This window comes from Bombina bombina, chromosome 6, assembly GCF_027579735.1.
Source record: "Bombina bombina isolate aBomBom1 chromosome 6, aBomBom1.pri, whole genome shotgun sequence".
Classification (NCBI taxonomy): Eukaryota; Metazoa; Chordata; class Amphibia; order Anura; family Bombinatoridae; genus Bombina; species Bombina bombina.
Window position 1 is genome coordinate 956,638,221 of NC_069504.1, and position 26,934 is coordinate 956,665,154.

At 36.5% G+C, this 26,934-nt stretch overlaps 1 protein-coding gene across 1 annotated transcript; it reads left to right on the top strand.

Moving 5' to 3' along the window:
• Positions 1-21,108: 21,108 nt before the first annotated feature.
• LOC128664810 (protocadherin gamma-B2-like) lies at positions 21,109-23,646 on the top strand. The gene has a single exon (XM_053719614.1). The coding sequence runs from the start codon at positions 21,109-21,111 to the stop codon at positions 23,644-23,646; it is 2,538 nt and encodes an 845-aa protein (XP_053575589.1).
• The last annotated feature ends 3,288 nt before the right edge of the window (positions 23,647-26,934 follow it).

Here is a 26,934-nt window from a genome sequence, read left to right on the forward strand (position 1 = left end):
TTAACTATTTAATAGCTATTGTACCTGGTTAAAATAAATACCAAGTTGCCTGTAAAATAAATATTAATCCTAAAATAGCTATAATATAATTATAATTTATATTGTAGCTATATTAGGATTTATTTTACAGGTAAGTATTTAGCTTTAAATAGGATTAATTTATTTAATAAGAGTTAATTTATTTCGTTAGATAAAAATTATATTTAATTTAGGGGGGTGTTAGTGTTAGGGTTAGACTTAGCTTTAGGGGTTAATACATTTATTAGAATAGCGGTGAGCTCCGATCGGAAGATTAGGGGTTAATAATTGAAGGTAGGTGTCGGCGATGTTAGGGAGGGCAGATTAGGGGTTAATACTATTTATGATAGGGTTAGTGAGGCGGGTTAGGGGTTAATAACTTTATTATAGTAGCGGTGCGGTCCGCTCGGCAGATTAGGGGTTAATAAGTGTAGGCAGGTGTCGGCGACGTTGAGGGGGGCAGATTAGGGGATAATAAATATAATATAGGGGTCGGCGGTGTTAGGGGTAGCAGATTAGGGGTACATAGGGATAACGTAGGTGGCGGCGCTTTGCGGTCGGAAGATTAGGGGTTAATTATTTTAAGTAGCTGGCGGCGATGTTGTGGGGGGCAGATTAGGGGTTAATAAATGTAATATAGGGGTCGGCGGGGTTAGGGGCAGCAGATTAGGGGTACATAAGTATAACGTAGGTGGCGGTCGGAAGATTAGGGGTTAAAATTTTTAATCGAGTGGCGGCGATGTGGGGGGACCTCGGTTTAGGGGTACATAGGTAGTTTATGGGTGTTAGTGTACTTTAGGGTACAGTAGTTAAGAGCTTTATAAACCGGCGTTAGCCAGAAAGCTCTTAACTCCTGCTATTTTCAGGCGGCTGGAATCTTGTCGTTAGAGCTCTAACGCTCACTGCAGAAACGACTCTAAATACCAGCGTTAGAAAGATCCCATTGAAAAGATAGGCTACGCAAATGGCGTAGGGGGATCTGCGGTATGGAAAAGTCGCGGCTGTAAAGTGAGCGTTAGACCCTTTAATCACTGACTCCAAATACCAGCGGGCGGCCAAAACCAGCGTTAGGAGCCTCTAACGCTGGTTTTGACGGCTACCGCCGAACTCTAAATCTAGGCCAAAGTGACTTATATACATGTATACCACTAGGTGGCGCTCAAGTACAATTAACCCATTCCTATTCCAGACAATTACTTTTCAACTATATTAACTTACAACAGTATCAATTTGCTTCTTATGATATATACAGCAGCAAAACATTTTTTATAACTTAATTAAATTAAAGTTATACATAATCATAATTGTATCAAATTCATCATAGAAAAAATATCGGCCTAGATTTAGAGTTCGGCGGTAAAAGGGCTGTTAACGCTCCGCGGGCTTTTTTCTGGCCGCACCATAAATTTAACTCTGGTATCGAGAGTTAAAACAAATGCTGCGTTAGGCTCCAAAAAAGGAGCGTAGGGCATTTTTACCGCAAATGCAACTCTCGATACCAGAGTTGCTTACGGACGCGGCCAGCCTCAAAAACGTGCTCGTGCACGATTCTCCCATAGGAAACAATGGGACTGTTTGAGCTGAAAAAAAACCTAACACCTGCAAAAAAGCAGCGTTCAGCTCATAACGCAGCCCCATTGTTTCCTATGGGGAAACACTTCCTACGTCTGCACCTAACACTCTAACATGTACCCCGAGTCTAAACACCCCTAACCTTACACTTATTAACCCCTAATCTGCCGCCCCCGCTATCGCTGACCCCTGCATTACAGTTTTAACCCCTAATCTTCCGCTCCGTAAACCGCCGCAACCTACGTTATCCCTATGTACCCCTAATCTGCTGCCCTAACATCGCCGACCCCTATGTTATATTTATTAACCCCTAATCTGCCCCCCACAACGTCGCCGACACCTGCCTACACTTATTAACCCCTAATCTGCCGAGCGGACCTGAGCGCTACTATAATAAAGTTATTAACCCCTAATCCGTCTCACTAACCCTATCATAAATAGTATTAACCCCTAATCTGCCCTCCCTAACATCGCCGACACCTACCTTCAATTATTAACCCCAATCTTCCGATCGGAGCTCACCGCTATTCTAATAAATGTATTAACCCCTAAAGCTAAGTCTAACCCTAACACTAACACCCCCCTAACTTAAATATAATTTACATATAACGAAATAAATTAACTCTTATTAAATAAATTAATCCTATTTAACCCCTTAATGACAAGTGACGTACCAGGTACGTCCTGCAAAAACTTGCAGTTAGTGACAATGGACGTACCTGGTACGTCACTTGTCTAAGAGAGTGCTGGAAGCGATCGCAATCGCTTCCAGCAGCTCTCAGGGTATTGCAGTGATGCCTCCATATGGAGGCATCCTGCAATACCATTTAGAAGACTCCGATGCAGAGAGAGCCACTCTGTGGCCCTCTCTGCACCGGTAGCGATGGTGCCGGTTCGTTGGTGGGTGGGAGCACATCAGGGAGGCGGGTGGGCGGCCCATCGCTACCCGGCATCCGGTTCCTGTAAGTGCTATGTGCACGCCGGGTGCCGGGAGCGTGCGGGGGCGCGCGTGCGCGCGCGCGGGGGCGCGCGGGGGGGGCGCGTGCGCGCCCGATTACATGCCCACTGCCACCAATGAGAAAGGAAGGGGGGACAAAAGTAAAATATAAATAAATATATAAGGATCTGGGAGGGGGAGGGGGTTGGGGTATTGTGGGGGGCTGCTACACTACAGAAAAATGTAAACTGGCAATAAATTGCAAAAAAAAACACTTGTTTTGGGGGCAAATTGGGTACTGGCAGACAGCTGCCAGTACCCAAGATGGCGGCAATTAGGTAGGGGAGAGGGTTAGAGAGCTGGGGGGGGGGATCATGGAGGTTGGGGCTAAGGCAGGAGTCCATCACAGCTAAAACATTTTAATTTTTTTTATTAAAAAAAAGAAAAACTCCTTTTATTTAGTACTGGCAGACTTTCTGCCAGTACTTAAGATGGCGGGGACAATTGTGGGGTGGGGGAGGGAAGAGAACTGTTTGGGAGGGATCAGGGGGTGGGATGTGTCAGGTGGGAGGCTGATCTCTACCCTAAAGCTAAAATTAACCCTGCAAGCTCCCTACAACCTACCTAATTAACCCCTTCACTGCTGGGCATAATTTACGTGTGGTGCGCAGCAGCATTTAGTGGCCTTCTAATTACCAAAAAGCAATGCCAAAGCCATATAAGTCTGCTATTTCTGAACAAAGGGGATCCCAAAGAAGCATTTACAACCATTTGTGCCTTAATTGCACAAGCTGTTTGTAAATAATTTCAGTGGGAAACCTAAAGTTTGTGACAAAATTTGTGAAAAAGTGAACTTATTTTTTTATTTGATGACATTTGGCGGTGAAATGGTGGCATGAAATATACCAAAATGGGCCTAGATCAATACTTTGGGTTGTCTTCTAAAAAAAAATATATACATGTCAAGGGATATTCAGGTATTCCTGACAGATATCAGGGTTCCAATGTAACTAGCGCTAATTTTGAAAAAAAGTTGTTTGGAAATAGCAAAGTGCTACTTGTATTTATGGCCCTATAACTTGCAAAAAAAGTAAAGAACATGTAAACATTGGGTATTTCTAAACTCAGGACAAAATTTAGAAACTATTTAGCATAGGTGTTTTTTGGTGATTGTAGATGTGTAACAGATTTTGGGGGTCAAAGTTAGAAAAAGTGTGTTTTTTTCAATTTTTTCCTCATATTTTATATTTTTTTTATAGTAAATTATAAGATATGATGAAAATAATGGTATCTTTAGAAAGTCCATTTAATGGCGAGAAAAACGGTATATAATATGTGTGGGTACAGTAAACGAGTAAGAGGAAAATTACAGCTAAACACAAACACCGCAGAAATGTAAAAATAGCCATTGTCATTAAGGGTAAGAAAATTGAAAAATGGTCCGGTCATTAAGGGGTTAAAGCTAAATACTTACCTGTAAAATAAACCCTAATATAGCTACAATATAAATTATAATTATATTATAGCTATTTTAGGATTAATATTTATTTTACAGGCAACTTGGTATTTATTTTAACCAGGTACAATAGCTATTAAATAGTTAAGAACTATTTAATAGTTACCTAGTTAAAATAAATACAAAATTACCTGTAAAATAAATCCTAACCTAAGATATAATTAAACCTAACACTACCCTATCAATAAAATAATTAAATAAACTACCTACAATTACCTACAATTAACCTAACACTACACTATCAATAAATAAATTAAATACAATTGCTACAAATAAATACAATTAAATAAACTAGCTAAAGTACAAAAAATAAAAAAGAACTAAGTTACAGAAAATAAAAAAATATTTACAAACATAAGAAAAATATTACAACAATTTTAAACTAATTACACCTACTCTAAGCCCCCTAATAAAATAACAAAGCCCCCCAAAATAAATAATTCCCTACCCTATTCTAAATTTAAAAAGTTACAAGCTCTTTTACCTTACCAGCCCTGAACAGGGCCCTTTGCGGGGCATGCCCCAAGAAGTTCAGCTCTTTTGCCTGTAAAAGAAAACATACAATACCCCCCCCCCCAACATTACAACCCACCACCCACATACCCCTAATCTAACCCAAACCACCCTTAAATAAACCTAACACTAAGCCCCTGAAGATCTTCCTACCTTGTCTTCACCATACCAGGTTCACCGATCCGTCCTGGCTCCGATATCTTCATCCAACCCAAGCGGGGGCTAGACATCCACTGAAGAAGTCCAGAAGAGGGTCCAAAGTCTTCCTCCTATCCGGCAAGAAGAGGACATCCGGACCGGCAAACATCTTCTCCAAGCGGCATCTTCGATCTTCTTCCATCCGGTGCGGAGCGGGTCCATCTTGAAGCAGGCGACGCGGATCCATCCTCTTCTTCCGATGTCTCCCGACGAATGACGGTTCCTTTAAGGGACGTCATCCAAGATGGCGTCCCTCGAATTCCGATTGGCTGATAGGATTCTATCAGCCAATCGGAATTAAGGTAGGAATTTTCTGATTGGCTGATGGAATCAGCCAATCAGAATCAAGTTCAATCCGATTGGCTGATCCAATCAGCCAATCAGATTGAGCTCGCATTCTATTGGCTGTTCCGATCAGCCAATAGAATGCGAGCTCAATCTGATTGGCTGATTGGATCGGCCAATCGGATTGAACTAGATTCTGATTGGCTGATTCCATCAGCCAATCAGAAAATTCCTACCTTAATTCCGATTGGCTGATAGAATCCTATCAGCCAATCGGAATTCGAGGGACGCCATCTTGGATGACGTCCCTTAAAGGAACCGTCATTAGTCGGGAGACATCGGAAGAAGAGGATGGATCCGCGTCGCCTGCTTCAAGATGGACCCGCTCCGCACCGGATGGAAGAAGATAGAAGATGCGGCTTGGAGAAGATGTTTGCCGGTCCGGATGTCCTCTTCTTGCCGGATAGGATGAAGACTTTGGAGCCTCTTCTGGACCTCTTCAGCACCGGATTATGGATCGCCAACCCCCGCTTGGGTTGGATGAAGATCTTGGAGCCAGGACGGATCGGTGATACCTGGATGGTGAAGACAAGGTAGGAAGATCTTCAGGGGATTAGTGTTAGGTTTATTTAAGGGGGGTTTGGGTTAGATTAGGGGTATGTGGGTGGTGGGTTGTAATGTTGGGGGGGGGGTATTGTATGTTTTTTTTAACAGGCAAAAGAGCTGAACTTCTTGGGGCATGCCCCGCAAAGGGCCCTGTTCAGGGCTGGTAAGGTAAAAGAGCTTGTAACTTTTTTAATTTAGAATAGGGTAGGGAATTTATTATTTTGGGGGGCTTTGTTATTTTATTAGGGGGCTTAGAGTAGGTGTAATTAGTTTAAAATTGTTGTAATATTTTTCTTATGTTTGTAAATATTTTTTTATTTTCTGTAACTTAGTTCTTTTTTATTTTTTGTACTTTAGCTAGTTTATTTAATTGTATTTATTTGTAGCAATTGTGTTTATTTAATTTATTGATAGTGTAGTGTTAGGTTAATTGTAGGTAATTGTAGGTAGTTTATTTAATTATTTTATTGATAGGGTAGTGTTAGGTTTAATTATATCTTAGGTTAGGATTTATTTTACAGGTAAATTTGTTATTATTTTAACTAGGTAACTATTAAATAGTTCTTAACTATTTAATAGCTATTGTACCTAGTTAAAATAAATACCAAGTTGCCTGTAAAATAAATATTAATCCTAAAATAGCTATAATATAATTATAATTTATATTGTAGCTATATTAGGATTTATTTTACAGGTAAGTATTTAGCTTTAAATAGGATTAATTTATTTAATAAGAGTTAATTTATTTCGTTAGATTAAAATTATATTTAAGTTAGGGGGGTGTTAGTGTTAGGGTTAGACTTAGCTTTAGGGGTTAATACATTTATTAGAATAGCGGTGAGCTCCGATCGGAAGATTAGGGGTTAATAATTGAAGTTAGGTGTCGGCGATGTTAGGGAGGGCAGATTAGGGGATAATAAATATAATATAGGGGTCGGCGGTGTTAGGGGTAGCAGATTAGGGGTACATAGGGATAACGTAGGTGGCGGCGCTTTGCGGTCGGAAGATTAGGGGTTAATTATTTTAAGTAGATGGCGGCGATGTTGTGGGGGGCAGATTAGGGGTTAATAAATGTAATATAGGGGTCGGCGGGGTTAGGGGCAGCAGATTAGGGGTACATAAGTATAACATAGGTGGCGGTCGGAAGATTAGGGGTTAAAAATTTTAATCGAGTGGCGGCAATGTGGGGGGAGCTCGGTTTAGGGGTACATAGGTAGTTTATGGGTGTTAGTGTACTTTAGGGTACAGTAGTTAAGAGCTTTATAAACCGGCGTTAGCCAGAAAGCTCTTAACTCCTGCTATTTTCAGGCGGCTGGAATCTTGTCGTTAGAGCTCTAACGCTCACTGCAGAAACGACTCTAAATACCAGCGTTAGAAAGATCCCATTGAAAAGATAGGCTACGCAAATGGCGTAGGGGGATCTGCGGTATGGAAAAGTCGCGGCTGTAAAGTGAGCGTTAGACCCTTTAATCACTGACTCCAAATACCAGCGGGCGGCCAAAACCAGCGTTAGGAGCCTCTAACGCTGGTTTTGACGGCTACCGCCGAACTCTAAATCTAGGCCATCATCTTAGAGAAATGTTCAATATAAGAAAAATATTCTTCATAAGAAAACAGTGAGGTCCCAATCCCTATTTAACCCCTTGGGTTCCAGGCACTCTAACTCATATATCCAATATGATTCTTTCTGTTTAAGTAAAACCTCTCTATCACCTCCTCTACGTGGGATATTAATGCTATCAATAATTTGAAATTTCAACTGACTGATAGAATGACCAGCTTTCACAAAGTGGGCAGCCAGGGGAGCTTTAACATTACCAGTCCGAATATTGCTCGTATGCTCAATTATTCTATCTTTGGCGGACCTGGTCGATTCCCCTATATAAACCCCCCACATGGGCATTTGATCATATATATTACAAAAGTGGTTAAGCATGTGAAAAAACCTTTAATACTGTACTTTTTTCCCATGTGGGGGTGATAAAAGATTGACCCTTTGGTTATGTTGCTGCAACATGAACACCCTAAACAGGGGTAGCAACCATTATTCTTTGTAGTGATATAACCAGGCCCCATCTTAATACTTGGGCCAATATCAGCTTTAACTAGTTTATTTTGAATATTCGCGCCCCTTTTAAAGGCAGACATAGGGGGTCTTTGAAACTCAACCACAGATGGATTACAATCAGATAAAATGCTCCAATGTTTTTTAATAATGCGCTGTATTTCCCTGCTTTGAGCATTGTATTCAGATACAAAAATCAGCCTGTCACTTTTATTATCCTCCTTCTTTTCCCTATCCTTAGGATTCAACAGACTTAACCTCGGAATTGACTTCACTGTTTCAATTTCTTTGGTAATAAGAGTTGTGGGATAACCCCTCTCTAAAAATCTCTCTCCCATTTCTGTCATTCTTTCATCTAGTACTTGATCATCTGATACAATTTTGCGTACCCGCAACATTTGACTATGAGGGAGGGATTTAAGGAGTGATGGTGGATGTGCACTTTCAAAGCGCAATAGGCTGTTTTGGTCAGATTTTTTCTTAAACAAATCAGTTTTAAAGTTGTTACCTGATTTAATTACTCTCACGTCCAGGAAATCAATGACCTCCTCACTCCATGTCAATTTCAATTTTATATAGTTAGAGGATGAGTTTAAATCATAAACAAACTCTTCCAGGGTTCCAACGTTGCCCAACCAGATGCCAAAGATATCGTCAATATACCGCCACCAGGTGGCGCCATATTGAACAAATAAATTATTAGAGAAAACAAATTTCTCCTCATAGAGGTTCATAAAAATATTTGCATAGTTGGGGGCGACGTTGGAACCCATGGCTGTCCCCTGGAGTTGAAGGAAATAGTCGTCCTGGAAAAGAAAGTAATTTCCACATAATATAATAGTGAGAAGCTGAATAAAAAAATCAATTTGAACAGGAGTATATTGACTATCAGTTCTCAGTATAGTATCTACAGCATCAATACCACTTGAATGTTTAATGTTAGTATAGAGACTCTCCACATCTAAACTAAACATAATGAATTTACTGGTAGAGAGGTCTAAAGAGTCTAGTTTACATAGAAAGTTACCTGTGTCTTTAATAAAGGAACTGGAACGTATTCTAACTATTCTACCTAGTTAAAATAAGTACAAAGTTGCCTGTAAAATAAAAATAAACCCTAAGCTAGCTACAATGTAACTATAAGTTATATTGTAGCTACCTTAGGGTTTATTTTATAGGTAAGTATTTAGTTTTAAATAGGAATAATTTAGTTAATAATAGTAATATTTATTTAGATTTATTTAAATTATATTTAAGTTAGGGGGGTTAGGGTTAGACTTAGGTTAATTAATTTAATATAGTGGCGGCGGTGTGGGGGGGCAGATTAGGGGTCAATAAATGTAATGTAGGTGGCAGTGGGCTCCGGGAGCGGTGGTTTAGGGGTTAAACATTTTATTTAGTTGTGGCGGGCTCCAGGAGCGGCAGGATAGGGGTTAATAAGTTTATGTAGGTGGTGGCGGTATAGGGGGCGGCAGATTAGGGGTTAATAACTTTAATTAAGTGTGGGGGGCTCCGGGAACAGCAGTTTAGGGGTTAAAAACTTTATTTAAATGCGGCGGGGTCCGGGAGCGGCAGGATAGGGGTTAATAAGTTTATGCAGGTGGTGGCGGTATAGGGGGCGGCAGATTAGGGGTTAATAACTTTATTTAGCTGCAGGGGCTCCGGGAGCAGCGGTTTAGGGGTTAATAACTTTATTTAGGTGCGGCGGGGTCCGGGAGCGGCGGTTTAGGGGTTAATAACTTTATTTAGTTGCTGCGGTTTAGGGGGTAAACAGTATAGTATAGTGTGGGTGTTTAGTGACAGTTTATCAATAAAGCTGTAAAAAAGCCGAAGAGCAGCGAGATCGATGACTGTTAGTTAACAACTGTCTGCTGCTCATCGCTCCGTACTTTTTTGACAGCTTTCTTGATAATTTTGGAGAGCTTATTCAGGTCAGCGCCAGCGATGTTAGGCGATCTTAGGCGAGCGTATTGGGGCCAGCGAATGCAGGTAAGTAGACAGGTTGATAAATAGAGGCCATTGTCTGAAAGAAAGAGTCCAATGAATCTAGGAGAGGATCATTGGATTCAAAAAATGTGTTGGCCCAGGATCATGGTTCACCACGCAAATAAGAAATGACAGTGAGTACATTTTGTCTTTTAGTTTCATAAGTGCGGGGTTTGAGGTGGAAAAGCAAGTAGCAGGCATTTTTAAATTCACGGAACTGCGCTCTATCCCCAGAGAATGTCTCTGGTGGGCTGACTTGAGGTTCTGTTAAAGGTTCAGTTTTTTGGTGTGCTGTCTCTTTAAGGCAGCTGTAAAGGGTTTGATTTTGAATTTGTAATTCTCCTAAACCCTGGGAGAGCAAATCCACTTTTTGAGTTAAGTTTACTACACGTGTGGGTAAATAAATTGGTTTTATTTTATAAGAGTTTGTTTTGTATATTTGAATGAATTATAGGTGTGTAAGCAAACTTTTCCTTAATGGTAATTTTAGGCTTGGTATTATTTGATGATAACTTGTAGTCTCACACGTAGATTCCTTATTGTTGTAAAACGGGAATCAGATTTAATCATAGACTGCAATGATAGTTATCAGGGATACAGTACAGGCATGTTTTGCAATATTTCCAACAGTGGTAAAAACACTCTGACAACACAATGTTATAGGGTAAATGTATCCGATAGAATATACACTTGTGCAGTGTTAAAAGATCAGATTAAAAAAGTAATTATTTTACATAATTTTATATTATTCCAATATTTAGAAGATTTTTTAGTACTGTTGCAGTTCCGAATTTGTACCTCAAAGCGCCGCTTTTTACCAATAAGGTAAAGAAGCAGAAAATGGAGATCCACTGATTTTCCTTACAAACACACAAACATACAGTGAAGATCTTAGGGAAGAGAAATGTATTTTCCGTCCTCTTCACAATTGTGTTTTAGCTGATTATTTTTCACATTGAAGTGGATTTGCTGTTACATATTCCCATAGGGCTACAATATTAAAAGAAGGTATTCTGGACAATTTTACTGGATTTCTATCATTGTCAAGGAAATCTACAATTATTATTGTGCTCTTTTCATTGGATAACATCTTATTTATTGAGGTGAATAATGGCTCAAATTCAAACCAAACAATTAAATGCATGTATTAGAATTAAATGGCAAGTAATATTTTCAATTTTGTTTTATTTTTATTTTCATGCTGTATCTGGTCAGCTTTAATATTCCCTTTCTGAAGAAGCTAGAAAAGGCTCCATTGTAGGAACTATTGCACATGATCTTGGTTTTGTAATCAATGAATTAGCTATTTGAAAGTTACTCATTGAGTCTTACGTCTCACAGAAGTTTTTTTGTAATTAATATGGAAAATGGTAATTTATATGTTGCTAGTAGAATAGCTAGAGAAACACTGGCCTAGATTTGGAGTTCGGCGGTAGCCGTCAAAACCAGCGTTAGAGGCTCCTAACGCTGGTTTTGGCCGCCCGCTGGTATTTGGAGTCAGTGATTAAAGGGTCTAACGCTCACTTTTCAGCCGCGACTTTTCCATACCGCAGATCCCCCTACGCCATTTGCGTATCCTATCTTTTCAATGGGATCTTTCTAACGTCGGTATTTAGAGTCGTTTCTGAAGTGAGCGTTAGAGCTCTGACGACAAAATTCCAGCCGCCTGAAAATAGCAGGAGTTAAGAGCTTTCTGGCTAACGCCGGTTCATAAAGCTCTTAACTACTGTACCCTAAAGTACACTAACACCCATAAACTACCTATGTACCCCTAAACCTAGCTCCCCCCACATCGCCGCCACTCGATTAAAATTTTTAACCCCTAATCTGCCGACCGCCACCTACGTTATACTTATGTACCCCTAATCTGCTGCCCCTAACCCCGCCGACCCCTGTATTACATTTATTAACCCCTAATCAGCCCCCCACAACGTCGCCGCCAGCTACTTAAAATAATTAACCCCTAATCTTCCGACCGCAAAGCGCCGCCACCTACGTTATCCCTATGTACCCATAATCTGATGCCCCTAACACCGCCGACCCCTATATTATATTTATTAACCCCTAATCAGCCCCCCTCAACGTCGCCGACACCTGCCTACACTTATTAACCCCTAATCTGCCGAGCGGACCTGAGCGCTACTATAATAAAGTTATTAACCCCTAACCCGCCTCACTAACCCTATCATAAATAGTATTAACCCCTAATCTGCCCTCCCTAACATCGCCGACACCTAACTTCAATTATTAACCCCTAATCTGCCGACCGGAGCTCATCGCTACTATAATAAATGGATTAACCCCTAAAGCTAAGTCTAACCCTAACACTAACACCCCCCTAACTTAAATATAATTTACATCTAACGAAATTAATTAACTCTTATTAAATAAATGATTCCTATTTAAAGCTAAATACTTACCTGTAAAATAAATCCTAATATAGCTACAATATAAATTATAATTATATTATAGCTATTTTAGGATTAATATTTATTTTACAGGCAACTTTGTAATTATTTTAACTAGGTACAATAGCTATTAAATAGTTAAGAACTATTTAATAGCTACCTAGTTAAAATAATAACAAATTTACCTGTAAAATAAATCCTAACCTAAGATATAATTAAACCTAACACTACCCTATCAATAAAATAATTAAATAAACTACCTACAATTACCTACAATTAACCTAACACTACACTATCAATAAATTAATTAAACACAATTGCTAAAAAAAAATACAATTAAATAAACTAGCTAAAGTACAAAAAATAAAAAAGAACTAAGTTACAAAAAATAAAAAAATATTTACAAACATAAGAAAAATATTACAATTTTAAACTAATTACACCTACTCTAAGCCCCCTAATAAAATAACAAAGCCCCCCAAAATAAAAAATTCCCTACCCTATTCTAAATTAAAAAAGTTACAAGCTCTTTTACCTTACCAGCCCTGAACAGGGCCCTTTGCGGGGCATGCCCCAAGAAGTTCAGCTCTTTTGCCTGTAAAAAAAAAACATACAATACCCAAGCCCCCCAACATTACAACCCACCACCCACATACCCCTAATCTAACCCAAACCCCCCTTAAATAAACCTAACACTAAGCCCCTGAAGATCTTCCTACCTTGTCTTCACCATACCAGGTTCACCGATCCGTCCTGGCTCCAACATCTTCATCCAACCCAAGCGGGGGTTGGCGATCCATCATCCGGTGCTGAAGAGGTCCAGAAGAGGCTCCAAAGTCTTCCTCCTATCCGGCAAGAAGAGGACATCCGGACCGGCAAACATCTTCTCCAAGCGGCATCTTTGATCTTCTTCCATCCGGTGCGGAGCGGGTCCATCTTGAAGCAGGCAACGCGGATCCATCCTCTTCTTCCGTTGTCTCCCGACGAATGACGGTTCCTTTAAGGGACATCATCCAAGATGGCGTCCCTCGAATTCCGATTGGCTGATAGGATTCTATCAGCCAATCGGAATTAAGGTAGGAATTTTCTGATTGGCTGATGGAATCAGCCAATCAGAATCAAGTTCAATCCGATTGGCTGATCCAATCAGCCAATCAGATTGAGCTCGCATTCTATTGGCTGTTCCGATCAGGGGGTTAAAAAAAATATGCAGGTGTCAGCGATAGCGGGGGCGGCAGATTAGGGGTTAATAAGTGTAAGGCTAGGGGTGTTTAGACTCGGGGTACATGTTAGAGTGTTAGGTGCAGACGTAGGAAGTGTTTCCCCATAGGAAACAATGGGGCTGCGTTAGGAGCTGAACGCTGCTTTTTTGCAGGTGTTAGGTTTTTTTTCCAGCTCAAACAGCCCCATTGTTTCCTATGGGGGAATCGTGCACGAGCACGTTTTTGAGGCTGGCCGCGTCCGTAAGCACCGCTGGTATCGAGAGTTGCATTTGCGGTAAAAATGCTCTACGCTCCTTTTTTGGAGCCTAACGCAGCATTTGTTTGAACTCTCGATACCAGAGTTAATTTTATGGTGCGGCCAGAAAAAAGCCCGCGGAGCGTTAACAGCCCTTTTACCGCCAAACTCCAAATCTAGGCCACTGTGTTGAGCATCAGCAATCTGCCTGCTAACATTTGATGCAGTGGTTAAAAATCCTTTAAATGTGTTCCCTGTTAAAATTTAAATTTAGGATATTAAAGGGACATTAAAAACTTTAAGATGTTAATATAAAATGATAAACTGTATATAAAAAAACAACTCTGCAATATACTTTCATTATTTATTTTGTCCTCTTTGCCTGTAATTCCATTCTGAAATTGTGAGCTTTTCAGTTCCTGTTAGAAATGGAAGTGCAGAACACTGTTAAATCCAGCACAACCATTGGCTGCACACTCTAGTGACATATGTATAACTGTCCCTAATTGGCCATTGCAGAGAAGGTAACACAAGTTACAACATGGCAGTTCCCAGTGTTTTTATAGGCACTAAAACTTTACACTTATTTTGTCACTTTTTAAACAACTAATGAAACTTTAAAAAATACATCTACATGTTAGTCATGGACTAATCTTTTCTTTGAATGCATCATTCTATCTAGCGTGTATTTAGTGTTTAATGTCCCTTTAATGATAATCCTCCTAGATTTTTTCATGAAACATTTAAGTTAGAAATGATTGAATCTGCCTCACCAGGTACAAGATTTGTTTTACAAAATGCCGAAGATTTAGATGTGGCTTTCAATTCTGTTCAAAACTATGATCTTAGTAAAAATCTTAATTTTGTCCTTGATAAAAAGCTCAGTCCTGATGGAATTATTTTTCCTGAGCTTATGCTAGAAACCTCTATAGACAGAAAGACACAAAGTATGCATGAATTGTTTTAATAGCTTTTGACAGAGGAAGTCCAGTTCAAAGTAGCACTACACAAATTAAAATTGTAATCACTGATGTTGATGATAATATTCCTATACTTACTCAAAACATATACAAAGTGAGTGATAATGAAAATACTCCAATCAACTCTACTCTTCTTTTTGTAAAAGCAAATGATAAAGATGAGGGTACCAATGCACACATTTCATACTCCTTTGGTACAATTTCTGAAAATGTTCTTAATTTATTCAGTATTGATTCTGTAAGTGGAGAAGTTAAAACTAAAGGAAATTTGGATTTTGAAGTAACCAAAAATTATGAAATGGTTTTACAAGCAGTTGATAGAGAAAAGAACCCATAATACAATATCACCATTTAGCTACTGATAAAGGAATTCCTTCTTTATCCAGAACAGTAAACCTCAGATTGGATGTAGCAGTTATAGATGACAATCCTCCAGTTTTAAAAAAAAATCTACCTATATTGTGTATATACCAAAAAATAACATACCAGGTTCCTCAATAGGCCGTATGCATGCTTCAGATCATAGATGTAGTCTATCTATAATACAGATTCAGATGAACCTTGTATGTTCTCTTATTTATCTATCAATTTACAGACTGGAGTTATCTATGCCCAGTGATCATTTGACTATGAAAAACATAAGGAATTTAAAATTCACATAATGGCAAATGACAGTGATAGCCACAACTAAGTACAAATACTACAATAAAGATTTAAATAGTAGACAAAAATGATAACATGCCAAAAATATTGTATCCATCAACTAGGGCTGAGTCATCTGCTTTATTAAAAATAGTACCATATATTTCTGAAATCGGTTCTTTAATAACCAAGGTGGTAGCCGTCAATGCAGATTCTGGACATAATGCTTGGCTATCTTATCATTGTATTCAAGTGTCAAACAATATCATTTTAGTATTAATCAACATACTGGTGAAATCAGGATATCACACCTCTTTCTAGAAAGAGATTTGCTAAGAGAAAAGATTATAGTTATGGTGAAGGACAATGGTGATCCATCTCTCTCAGCTACAGCTACGTTAAAGTTTATTATTGTGGAGAATTTTCAACAAGCATTTCCAAACTCTGATGTTACACACTAAACTAGTGATACAGATATTCAAACCAACTTGAAGGTGCATTTGATTATAGCTCTGGCTCTTATTTCATTGGTATTTATATTTACTATTGTATTAGCTATCATTTCAAAATGCAAGGAATCAAAAACACAGACAACATTCCGTTCAGTTTTTTTAAATCTAAAACATAACTTACCACCTGTGAAAATGATGTTATAGTTTGCAATGCTGTAAATTATTGTACTTATATTCTGTCAACTATTGTGATTTTCTATTAAGAGTAGATTATAGTTTTGACCAAAGATATAGGGGCCTATGTATCGCTGAATGTGGAGAGCAATACGCTCTCCGTATTCAGCATTGAACCAGCAGCTCACAAGAGCTGCTGGTGCAATGCCGCCCCTTGCAGACTCGCGGCCAACGGGCCCCCAGCAGGGAGGTGTCAATCAACCCGATCGTACTCAATCGGGTTGAATTGTGGTGATTCCTGCCCGCCTGCTCAGATTCCTGTCCGCCTACAGGGTTATGGAGCAGCGGACTTTAGACTGCTGCTTCATAACTGCTGTTTCTGCCTGCAGGCTCACCAGAAACACAGGCCCCCAAGCTCCTTTCGGAGCTTGATAAATGGGCCTCATAGACACAAAGGAGAAGAAACTCAGGATTTAAAAATATTAATGGGATAACATGAAGACCTTATGATTTGAGAATGTCAGGGGCTCATTTTTCTTTCTTTTCTTTTTGTGTCCTGTATTTCCTGTGTCTGCTATTAACAACTTCTTATCAAAACTATCTGAAAAGGCCAGGTGTTTTGAGATGAATGGTTTTTATTACCTACATCTGGTGAAACAAATATAAGGTGCAATTCACTCTCCTCAGGAAAGTGATTTTTATGGGCTAAGCTGCTAACACAGAGTGACAGAAGACAGTGTCCTCTATTAAGTCAGAGATATCTTAAGACATGTTTAAATCACGTTTATGTTACAGGGTGACCAAATATGACAAGCATGTCATGTTTGGTATCAAAATAATCCTCATGATGTCAGAATGTGATTGCTTATAAGTGTATGTGTATCTTATATACATAACTAAAATTGTAAGATATCCCTTAACTTCAGCATGTAATTTGGTTTATGGTCTGCCATAAAAAATGAGTGGCTACCTTTCTTACCCATTCTGGAAGGGGCCTGGTCAGAAACCTGACCCCAAGAAAAAAATTATTTAAATGGATACTAAACCCATTTTTTTTTCTTTCATGATTCAGATAGATCATGACATTTTAAGCAATTTTTTGTTTACTCCTATTATCAATTTTTCTTCTCTCTCTTGCTATCTTTATTTAAAAAGCAAGAATGTAAAACTTAGCAGCCGGCCCATTTTATGTTCAGCACCATGGTAATGCGGTTGCTTATTGGAGGCTGACATTTACCCACCAATAAGCAAGCGTAACCCAGGTTCTCAACTAAAAATGGTCCGGCTCCTATACATTACATTCCTGCTTTTTAAATAAAGATAGCAAGAGAATGAAGACAAATTGATAATAGGAGTGGATTAGAAAGGTGCTTAAAATTGCATGCTCTATCTGAATAATGAAAGAAAAAAATTGGGTTTAGTGTCCCTTTAATTGTGATTTAAGCAAAATATGATTGTCATTCTACATGGGAAACTAGAACAGTATCTCTTACAATTTTCCATTCTAGTTCCCTGTAGCAGAGGCTATTTTGGTAAAGTTATAGGGTATATTTTCTCCTTTTTTTAAATGGTTTGCTTTTGAGTGTATTTGTGTTTGTTAATTCCTTTTTTATATAAATGTGACACTTTTTTGCTCATAATAAATATTTATTTATTAATTTGTTGCCTTTCTCTAATATTTAAACCATGTTACTGAAGAGAGTAGTAATAGCAGTACTGTTTTTTAGATTGCTTTTTGCCAAATTGTATTGTGGGATTTTTAACGTTAATCTGGATTTTTCCTTAGAATTCCTATATCATAATCTTAAAGTGGTGGCAGCAGCGATACATTAGTGTGGATGGTATTAAAGGGGAGTTTGGACATTTTTTTGGGTCTAATACAGATAAGATAGTATTTGTTAACCTTTGCACCTACTGAACTAAGTCACAGGCTCGCCTGGATTGGCTAGACTGTGGCAAACTGGTTAAAGTGGAAAGGGTCCTTAAAACCTTTCTGGTACAAACTGTTGACTGTTGCAGGGTTGGTTAAACCTTGCACGTTACACGAGCAATTACCAATTTGGCTTGTAAATGTTAATTTTTTTGTTCATTTCTTAATGCAATATGGATAAATATATAAGATATTTTTATGATAAGTACTTGTCTTTGCTACATAGAAATATAATAGTCAAAATATCATAAACAGATGCGTTCAGGAGAAAAAATGATTATTTAAATTGAATTAATCTTTCCTCTTGAGTGAAGTGGGACTTGTAGTTTCCCCTCATTCACCTTTCACTTCTGATGAGACATTGAGCAGTTGTGGAGACTTTGGAGTAGCAGTGCTTGGGGATTTATAGAAATTTAAGACCCAAATGCTATACACAGTGCATTGTAGTTTTGCTTTAATGTTAAATCACTTAGGGCCAGAATACAAGTTAAGCACTAATTAATGCTCCCGCTCGAGCATTAACTGCATTATAAGTAAGCTTTTTGTGCTCGTAGGGTTGCACTCATATTATGGGTTGAAAGTAAACTGTTTTCAAATGGGCGATAAGACAACAATCGCAAAAAGCCGAACTTACAAAAAAAAAGTGGAAAATAACCCTACTCTCGCACAAGCCCGATCACATATTCTCATTTGCGCTAACCCGACATGAAAATATGAATATTTCACATTCCAATTTTCTTCACAAAGAAGAATATGTTATATTTATTCGTAAATAAATATTTCTATATATATATATATATATATATCTGTATTTTGGTACAATATATATTTATACCTATTTATTTATATATATAATTCAAAAAAAGAGCACTCTAACCTCAACAGCAAACGCCAGGGTGCCAACGGTTAAATATAAAAGGTAAGAAACTGGTCTTTTCCAAAGTGTTCTTTAATGAAATAAAGTGACGTTTCGGGGACACACTGAAGAAGGGGAGTGTGTCCCCAAAACGTCACTTTATTTCATTAAAGAACACTTTGGAAAAGACCAGTGAGTGCCGCTTCTTACCTTTTATATATATATATATATATATATATATATATATATACATATATACACGATAATATAGATAGGTATAAATATATAGGAATATCTATTTAAAAATACATAGAACATATTATTCTATGTGCAGAACATTGGAATGTGAAATATTTGCAGTACATACACAGTATAACACTTTATTAAATATAATTATAGTATAAATATGTTTTTACATGTTGTCATCTACTTGACAGCAAAGGGCTCCAATGCACTTATATATGTGTATATGTCTGTAAATATATATATATATATATATATATATATATATATATATATATATAAATATATAAATACATATGTACACATACATAGGCATATATATACTGTATATATATATATATATATATATATATATATACACACACACATACATTTTAGACATGTACTATATGTATGTCTATGTTAAAGCCCTTTGCTTGCTTTTTTTCCTAAAACCTGAGATCTCATATCTTAGCTGGTGTTATTATGAGTGTAGCTGTACTTTGTAATGTATTGTTGATGTGTTTTGTGACATTTTTTTGTTTCACAAAACAGTTAACCAGAGCTCTGAGATCGCGGTAATGCTTCTATTTTAAATCGAGATTGCCCTCAAGCAATCGCTTTACTTTCAACTTGTAATATGAGCGTAAAACCCAACAAGCGCAAACAACAGTGATAAACCCCTTAGCACTTGCATGCAAACGTTTGCACTTAACTCTGGCCTTAAATTGTGAAAACAACCTTTTTGCTTCCTCGTTCACATTATATTTATTATTACTGGTGTAAAATATTGCACATTGTAAAATGTTACTAAAGTTTACTATTCATATGATGACCTTAATTCTGTTTTGATTTTTATTATATAATCTGGCCATTATTACATTGAAATGTATTTTAAAGATTTAAAACAGTTTAATATGTAATTTTAAAAACACAATTTGACGGTGATTCGCATTATACAACTCTTCTAATGGATAACAAAAAAACACAGTAATGCATTAAAGGGACAGTGTACACTAATATTTTCTTACCTTTAACGTGTTTCCAATTATCCATTTTACCTAGAGGGTATTAATTTGTTTACAAATTGCTCCTTCATCTTTATTTTCTCATTAGAAAGAGATGATTTTGTCTATTGTTTCCCCACTCATACTGAACATTTTAATACAGATTAAAATATTCTATCTGTTAATGCATCTATATATTAAAGATTCATGTACATCAGGCAGAGTTCCACTAGTATATCGCAATATGTTTTGCCCCCTGTGTATTTGTATTCAGCTACTCTTTACCATAATGACATATACCAGCATTTACAAGATCACAATTTGCTTCAGTCTTCTGTAAAGTTAAAATAATTTAGCAATATTACCATAAAATTAACAAATATTGTAATAAAGAATACTCCAGGTTTTAACCAAAAAAATATTTTTGATTATAAAAGAACCAAAATTCTTATTTGTGGCAAATTTCTAAGATTTATCTCTTAAATTATTAAAGTCCAACAGTAAAAACTTGATGAGCATATCAGGATTTACTGACATTACAAGTCAGATGATTTGGTCTATGTTACAAAGCTTAATCTTTTGCATCTTATGAATTATTTATAAATGTTATCAAACTTAATTTAAATGGAAACATGAATTTCTAGGAAGTTTGTTTACATAGATGACATCATCAGGAATGCTTCTGTTGTATGGGCATTGTGAAACTAAACAGTAATCTGGCTAAGGATAAAACTGAAATAAATATTTAGGTTATTTAAACCTAAATGGACAGTTAATAGGCTCATGAATGGGGATCAGTGTCTAAGTAATTCACATATAGAAATAGTTTATTTTTTATACATATAACATATAAAATACAATTTATTGACCAGGTTAACTGTATAAGTTTTGTCTTTTTTTGTAATTCTATTTGTTTACCTCTATAAATATTTTTTTAAAATGTGTACATAATCAAAAACATTTGTTTTCTTAACCATTCTATTTAAAATTGTACAAGTTCTTAATATGTTCCTATGAGAAGATTTTACCACTGCAATTCCACATTTATGCCTCAGAGCGCCGCTATTCACCAATATGAGAAAGAGAATGGAAATGGAGATCCAATGGTATTTTCATTAAACACATACAGACACTGCAGATCTGCAAGGAGAAATACAGATCTAGTTTAGATTCTCTCATGAATTTACAGATTATTTAAAAGTAACCAAAAGAAGTGGATTTACCAAATTCTTCATCGGATTACAATTTCTGTACATCTCAAAGGAAGACTCAAAGTACTGAAAATGGCTGAGGAGAAAAAACATCAAGCACAGAAATGCTGGGGAATCAGATGGCAAGTACTGTTTCTATTTTTATTGACTTGGCTGTGTCATTTAGTGACTGGTCAGCTCCAATATTCAATATTTGAAGAAATCAGAAAAGACTCAGTTATAACAAATATCGCAAAAGACATTGGAATAGATGTAAAGGAGTTTTCATTTAGAAAACCTCGAATTGTATCACGTGTTTCAGAGAAATATTTTGCTGTAAATTTAGAGAATGGAAATTTATACGTAAAAGACAGGATAGATAGGGAAACATTGTGTGGAGCAGTAGATTCTTGTGATCTAACATTTGATTTAATGATTGCTAATCCCTTAAAGGTTTTCAATGTCAGAATTGAAATTCTGGATGTAAATGACAACCCACCTATATTTTTTCATGATCCTGTCATGTTAGAAATTTCTGAATCAAGTATGGCTGGAGTACATTTTTATTTACAGCATGCAGAGGATCCAGATAGTGGCAGTAATTCTGTGCAATCTTACAAACTAAAGGACAGTCAGCATTTTACCTTGAGTGAAAGGACAAATGGAGATGGTAGTAAATTCCCAGAACTTGTACTAGAAAAATCTTTGGACAGAGAGGCACAGAGTATTTATGATTTAATTTTAACAGCATTGGATGGAGGGAACCCAGCTAAAACTGGCACTGCCTTAATTAAGATTATTGTTACTGATGCCAATGATAATATTCCTATATTTAATGAAGAGGTATATAAAGTGAGTATTAGTGAACATACTCCAGTCAATTCTACAGTAGTTTATGTAATTGCAAGTGACAAAGATGAAGGTTCCAATGGACAAATCACATATTCATTTAGCAAAACTGCAGGAAATTCTCTTTATATAGGTATTTTTAGTATTGATCCTGTAAATGGAGAAATTAAAACTAAAGAATCCTTGGATTTTGAGAAGGCAAAAACCTATGAGTTGTCCATTCAAGCAAAAGATGGTGGTGGGCTAGTTACCCACTCAAGGGTTTTAATTGAGATAATTGATGAAAATGACAATGCACCTGAAATCTCAGTTATGTCAATATCTACTCCAATTGCAGAAGATTCTGTGGTTGGCACAGTGATAGCAATAATTGAAGTTCATGATCAAGATTCTGGTGAAAATGGAGAAGTTACATGTGACATAGTAGAAACAGAAACTTTTATATTAAAAATGTCATCTGGAAGCTTTTACAGAATTGTTACAGAATCTAGCATGGACCGAGAGAAAATAGCAAGTTATAATATCACAATTCTAGCAAATGACAAAGGATCTCCTCCACTTTCTAATAGAAAAGTAATCACATTGGATATATTAGATGTGAATGACAATCCACCAATATTTACAAAATCCACTTATGTTTCCTATGTGCCAGAAAACAATTTGCCAGGAGCCTCAATATATAAAATACAAGCATCTGATCTTGATATAGGAGAAAATGCTAAAGTCAGATATTCACTTAACAATACAAAGGCACAATACTTTTCTGTATCTTCTTTTCTTTCCATTAATATTGAGACTGGTGTTCTTTATGCACAGAGGTCTTTTGATTATGAGCAACACAAGGAATTTCAAGTCCTAATAATGGCACAAGACAATGGATCACCGTCTCTCAGCAGCAACACAACATTAATTATCTACATAGTAGATCAGAATGATAATGTACCACAAATTCTGTACCCATCAAAAGAAAATGATGGTTCAGCATTGTTTGAGATGGTGTCTTTGTCCTCTGAAAAAGGAACCTTGATAACAAAGGTGGTTGCAATGGATGCAGACTCTGGGCACAATGCTTGGTTATCTTATCATTTCATACAGGTATCAGAACTGTGTCCATTTAGCATTAATCAGCAAACTGGTGAAATCAGAACCTCTCGTATCTTTCAAGAGAAGGATGCACTGAAACATCAAATTGTGGTGTTAGTGAAGGACAGCGGAGAGCCTTCTTTATCAACAACAGTTTCTTTAAGCTTGTTCATTGCAAATAACATGCAGCAAGTACTTCCAAAACTTAGTCCTAAAATAATAGATGAGGATCCACAATCAAATTTACAAATGTACTTAGTAATAGCCTTAGCAGTGATATCTTTTTTATTTTTGGTAACTGTTGTGTTTGCTTTAATATCAAAATATAAGGAATCAAGGACCTCACCATCATTTGGGTCTTTGAGTACAAATCTGTATTCTCATGTTGACCCTAGAATGCTTTCAAAGTATAACAGTGGCACATTAACACTGCCACATGCATACAATGTTTGTGTGGCTTTGGATTCAAGTGAAAATGACTTTACTTTCCTAAAGCCTATTCAAAATGTTCCAGTAGAAAATCTCATTGACGCAGATGAATCAGCACATGGAAATGATAAAGAAAGTGTAACGTCTAGAAGTGTTATAGAGGTGAGTGCTAATATTCCATTATATACTTTAAAACATTTTATACAATTTGTACTTCATGGATTTCAGTTTCTGAGATTTTGGTCGAATTTAAGTGAGTCACTTGTGTGAGTTAATTTTAGGTGATAGTTTCCAATACAATAAATGCCCAACAAGCAATAAAATATAAAAGACATTTTTAAAAGCAAACAATTAAAAAATAAATCTAAGCAAATACTTTATTTCTTGCAAGCTATGCAATGCATATCACATGGGCTAAATTATATTCCAGGTTTCTAGCTTTTAACAAAATTAATATACAACAATCCCACTAGATTTTTTGGAAAATTGTGTAGTTTAAAATTATGGAGTAGTTTCTCAGGTCTGGTAAAATATATTTCCATGCATGTTGCTTACTGATAGTTTGATAGTATTTCAAGTGTACTGTATGATTGCATAACTCTCTATAAGGTGTTTTAACATGTGCCTAATAACCAGACTCCAGTTTTGCTATTGTTGAATTTAGTTGAAGTGTATGTATGTGTGTGTATATATATATATATATATATATATATATATATATATATATATGTATTTGTATATATATATATATATATATATATATATATATATATATATATATATAAAAAAAAGTAGTATACTACAAAATTTTAATTATCAATCTGAGCTGTTAATAACAGCATATACATAAAAGCTTACAATTCTTGTAATTTCAATTATTTAAACACATAGGACCCAATGTACTAAAAGGCTGGCTGACAAGGTTCTCGACTTGGGAACCTGTCTGCTTGCCTTTTACGGTGAATGGGCAGCAGACATGTATGTCCACATGTATGTCACATGTACTATTGCATGAGGACTTCCTCGTGCAATGCCACCCCCTGCTTCCACATGACCACTCAGTCATCCTGAACAAACGTGTTTGGTGTGTTTTATCTCTGCCAACTCAGAGGTGGCGGAGATGGTAAGAAGCATCTTTTTACATTGCGGAAAGACCACTGCATTAACCAAATCATCATTTAGAGTGAATCATTGCATTTGCATAAATGTGTAACAGTTTTGTCCCTCCCCCTCTTTAAGTATAAACAATTAAAATATATGTAACAATTATATCTACAATTACAATATATGAAAAAATGTTTCCACTATTTAATCCTTTACAGGCTAAAAATTTGGGGTAAGGTTTTTGGGGCTTGTGCCATATTTTTCTAATTGTATTTACTATCAGCTAGATTACAAGTGTTGCGTACGGCTTTTAACGCTGAAAAAATGGCAATTCCAGCGTAATGGCCAGGAACGCATATTGCGTGTCTTGTCGCTTTAGCTATACCACAAGCATTTTAGCCTGTAACGCAACGTCCATTCCGCATTCAAAAACATTATGTTTTTGTGTGGGATTTCCATAGCGCCGGTATTACAGGTTGTGTGGTCCGGCTAAAATGCTTGCGTTACAGCCTATACCAACACGAGTCATACTGCCATCTGAGAGCAGTAGTTATGGATTTTGCGAAACAAAAATGTTTCACAAAACTCATAACTAAACTGTTACAAAGTACACTAACACCCAAAAACTACCTATTAACCCCTAAACTGATGCCTTCTTGCATCACAAACACTATATTTAACTTATTAACCCCTAATCTGCCGCCCACCCACATCGTGACTATTAAATAAACCTAATAACCCCTAATCTGCCACTCAACCACATCGCCAACACTATTTAAATATATTAACTCCTATTCCGCCACTCCCCAACATCGCCACAACTATAATAAAGTTAATAACCCCTAAACCTCCGGCCTCCCACATCGCCGCCACTAAATAAACCTATTAACCCCTAAACCTCTGGCCACCCACATCGCTGCCACTAAATAAACCTATTAAACCCTAAACTGACGGCGCCCCACATCGCAAAACACTAAATTAAATTATTAACCCCTAACTTTAAATTTAAATTACAATATAACTATCTTAAAATAAATAAAAACTTACCTGTGAAATAAAAATAAACCTAACATTAAACTATAAATTAACCTAACATTACTAATAAAATAAAAAAATACTACCAATTAAAAAATAAAAATTACAAATTTAAAAAAACAACACTACGAAAAAAATTAAAAATCTAAAATTACAAAAAATAATAAACACTAAATTACAAAAAATAAAAAACACAGTTTACAAAGAATAATAAACAAAATTATCAAAAATAAAAACAATTACACCTAATCTAATAGCCCTATAAAAATAAAAAAGCCCCCCAAAATAAAAACACCCCCTAGCCTACAATAGACTCCCAATAGCCCTTAAAAGGGCCTTTTGTAGGCCATTACCCTAAGTTAAACAGCCCTTTTACCTGTAAAAAAATACAAAGTCCCCCCAACAGTAAAATCCACCACCCAACCTAACTCAAAAAAACCTAATCTACCCATTCCCTCTAAAGGGGCATTTGCATGGGCATTGCCCTTAAAATGGCATTCAGCTCTTTTTCACTGCCCTTAAAGGGGCATTCAGCTCTTTTCCAAAAGCCCAAAGCCCTAATCTAAAAAAAAACACCCAAAAAATGAAAAGCCTATTAGCTGATTTGAACAGCCAATTGGATTTCAGTAGCTCTCATTCCTATTGGCTGTTTTGAACAACCCCCAAAATAAAAAACCTAACTAAAAAAACTAAGCAACCCAGGGCTAATACTGACATAATTATATGTTGATTTCGAATATACATTATTTACATCACATGCATAGCCATAAATACAAATATAAAAGTGGAATTTATAATGAACATCAGCTAATCAGTTTCATTAGAAGCATTTTTATTAAATATAATAATGTTTGCAAAAATGCTTAATAGAGAAGTTCTAACTGCTTTTTTGGTGATATATTGCATGAGCAAGAAAAAGTTATAACTAAAAGAGTGAAAGCATTTCAAAAAAGTAGTTTTGTGAAAAATAAAATGCACATACTAATTCTCCTGAAGCAAATCTAACATTTTAATAGATAAAAAAGCAAAATTATGTATTATTTTTATATCTGTAGGTTTTCTAAATTTCTCTCTTACAGTATGTAATTCAAATTGTATTGTAAAATAATTTCATACATTTTAGTTGTTATAAGTAAAAAAAATCTCAGTACTGCAGTTCCACATTTGCACCTCAGAGCGCCGCTGTTTACCAACAAGGAGAATGGAAAAAAAAGGAGATTCACTGGTATTGCCAAAACTCTCACACATAAACATATTGCAGATCTGAAAGGAAATGCAGATATATTTTAAGATTCTCCAATAAGAAAAAATATACTGAGGTTGTTGATACTCTCAAAGGCAAGGAATAGAAAATTATATTATTATTTCTTTACTGGATTATATAAAGGAATACATTCTTGGAAACCTGAAGCAGAGAAA

Bases quoted from the DNA above. Each gene is read 5' to 3' on its own strand.
- LOC128664810 (XM_053719614.1), top strand. From the start codon at position 21,109: ATGGCTGAGGAGAAAAAACATCAAGCACAGAAATGCTGGGGAATCAGA.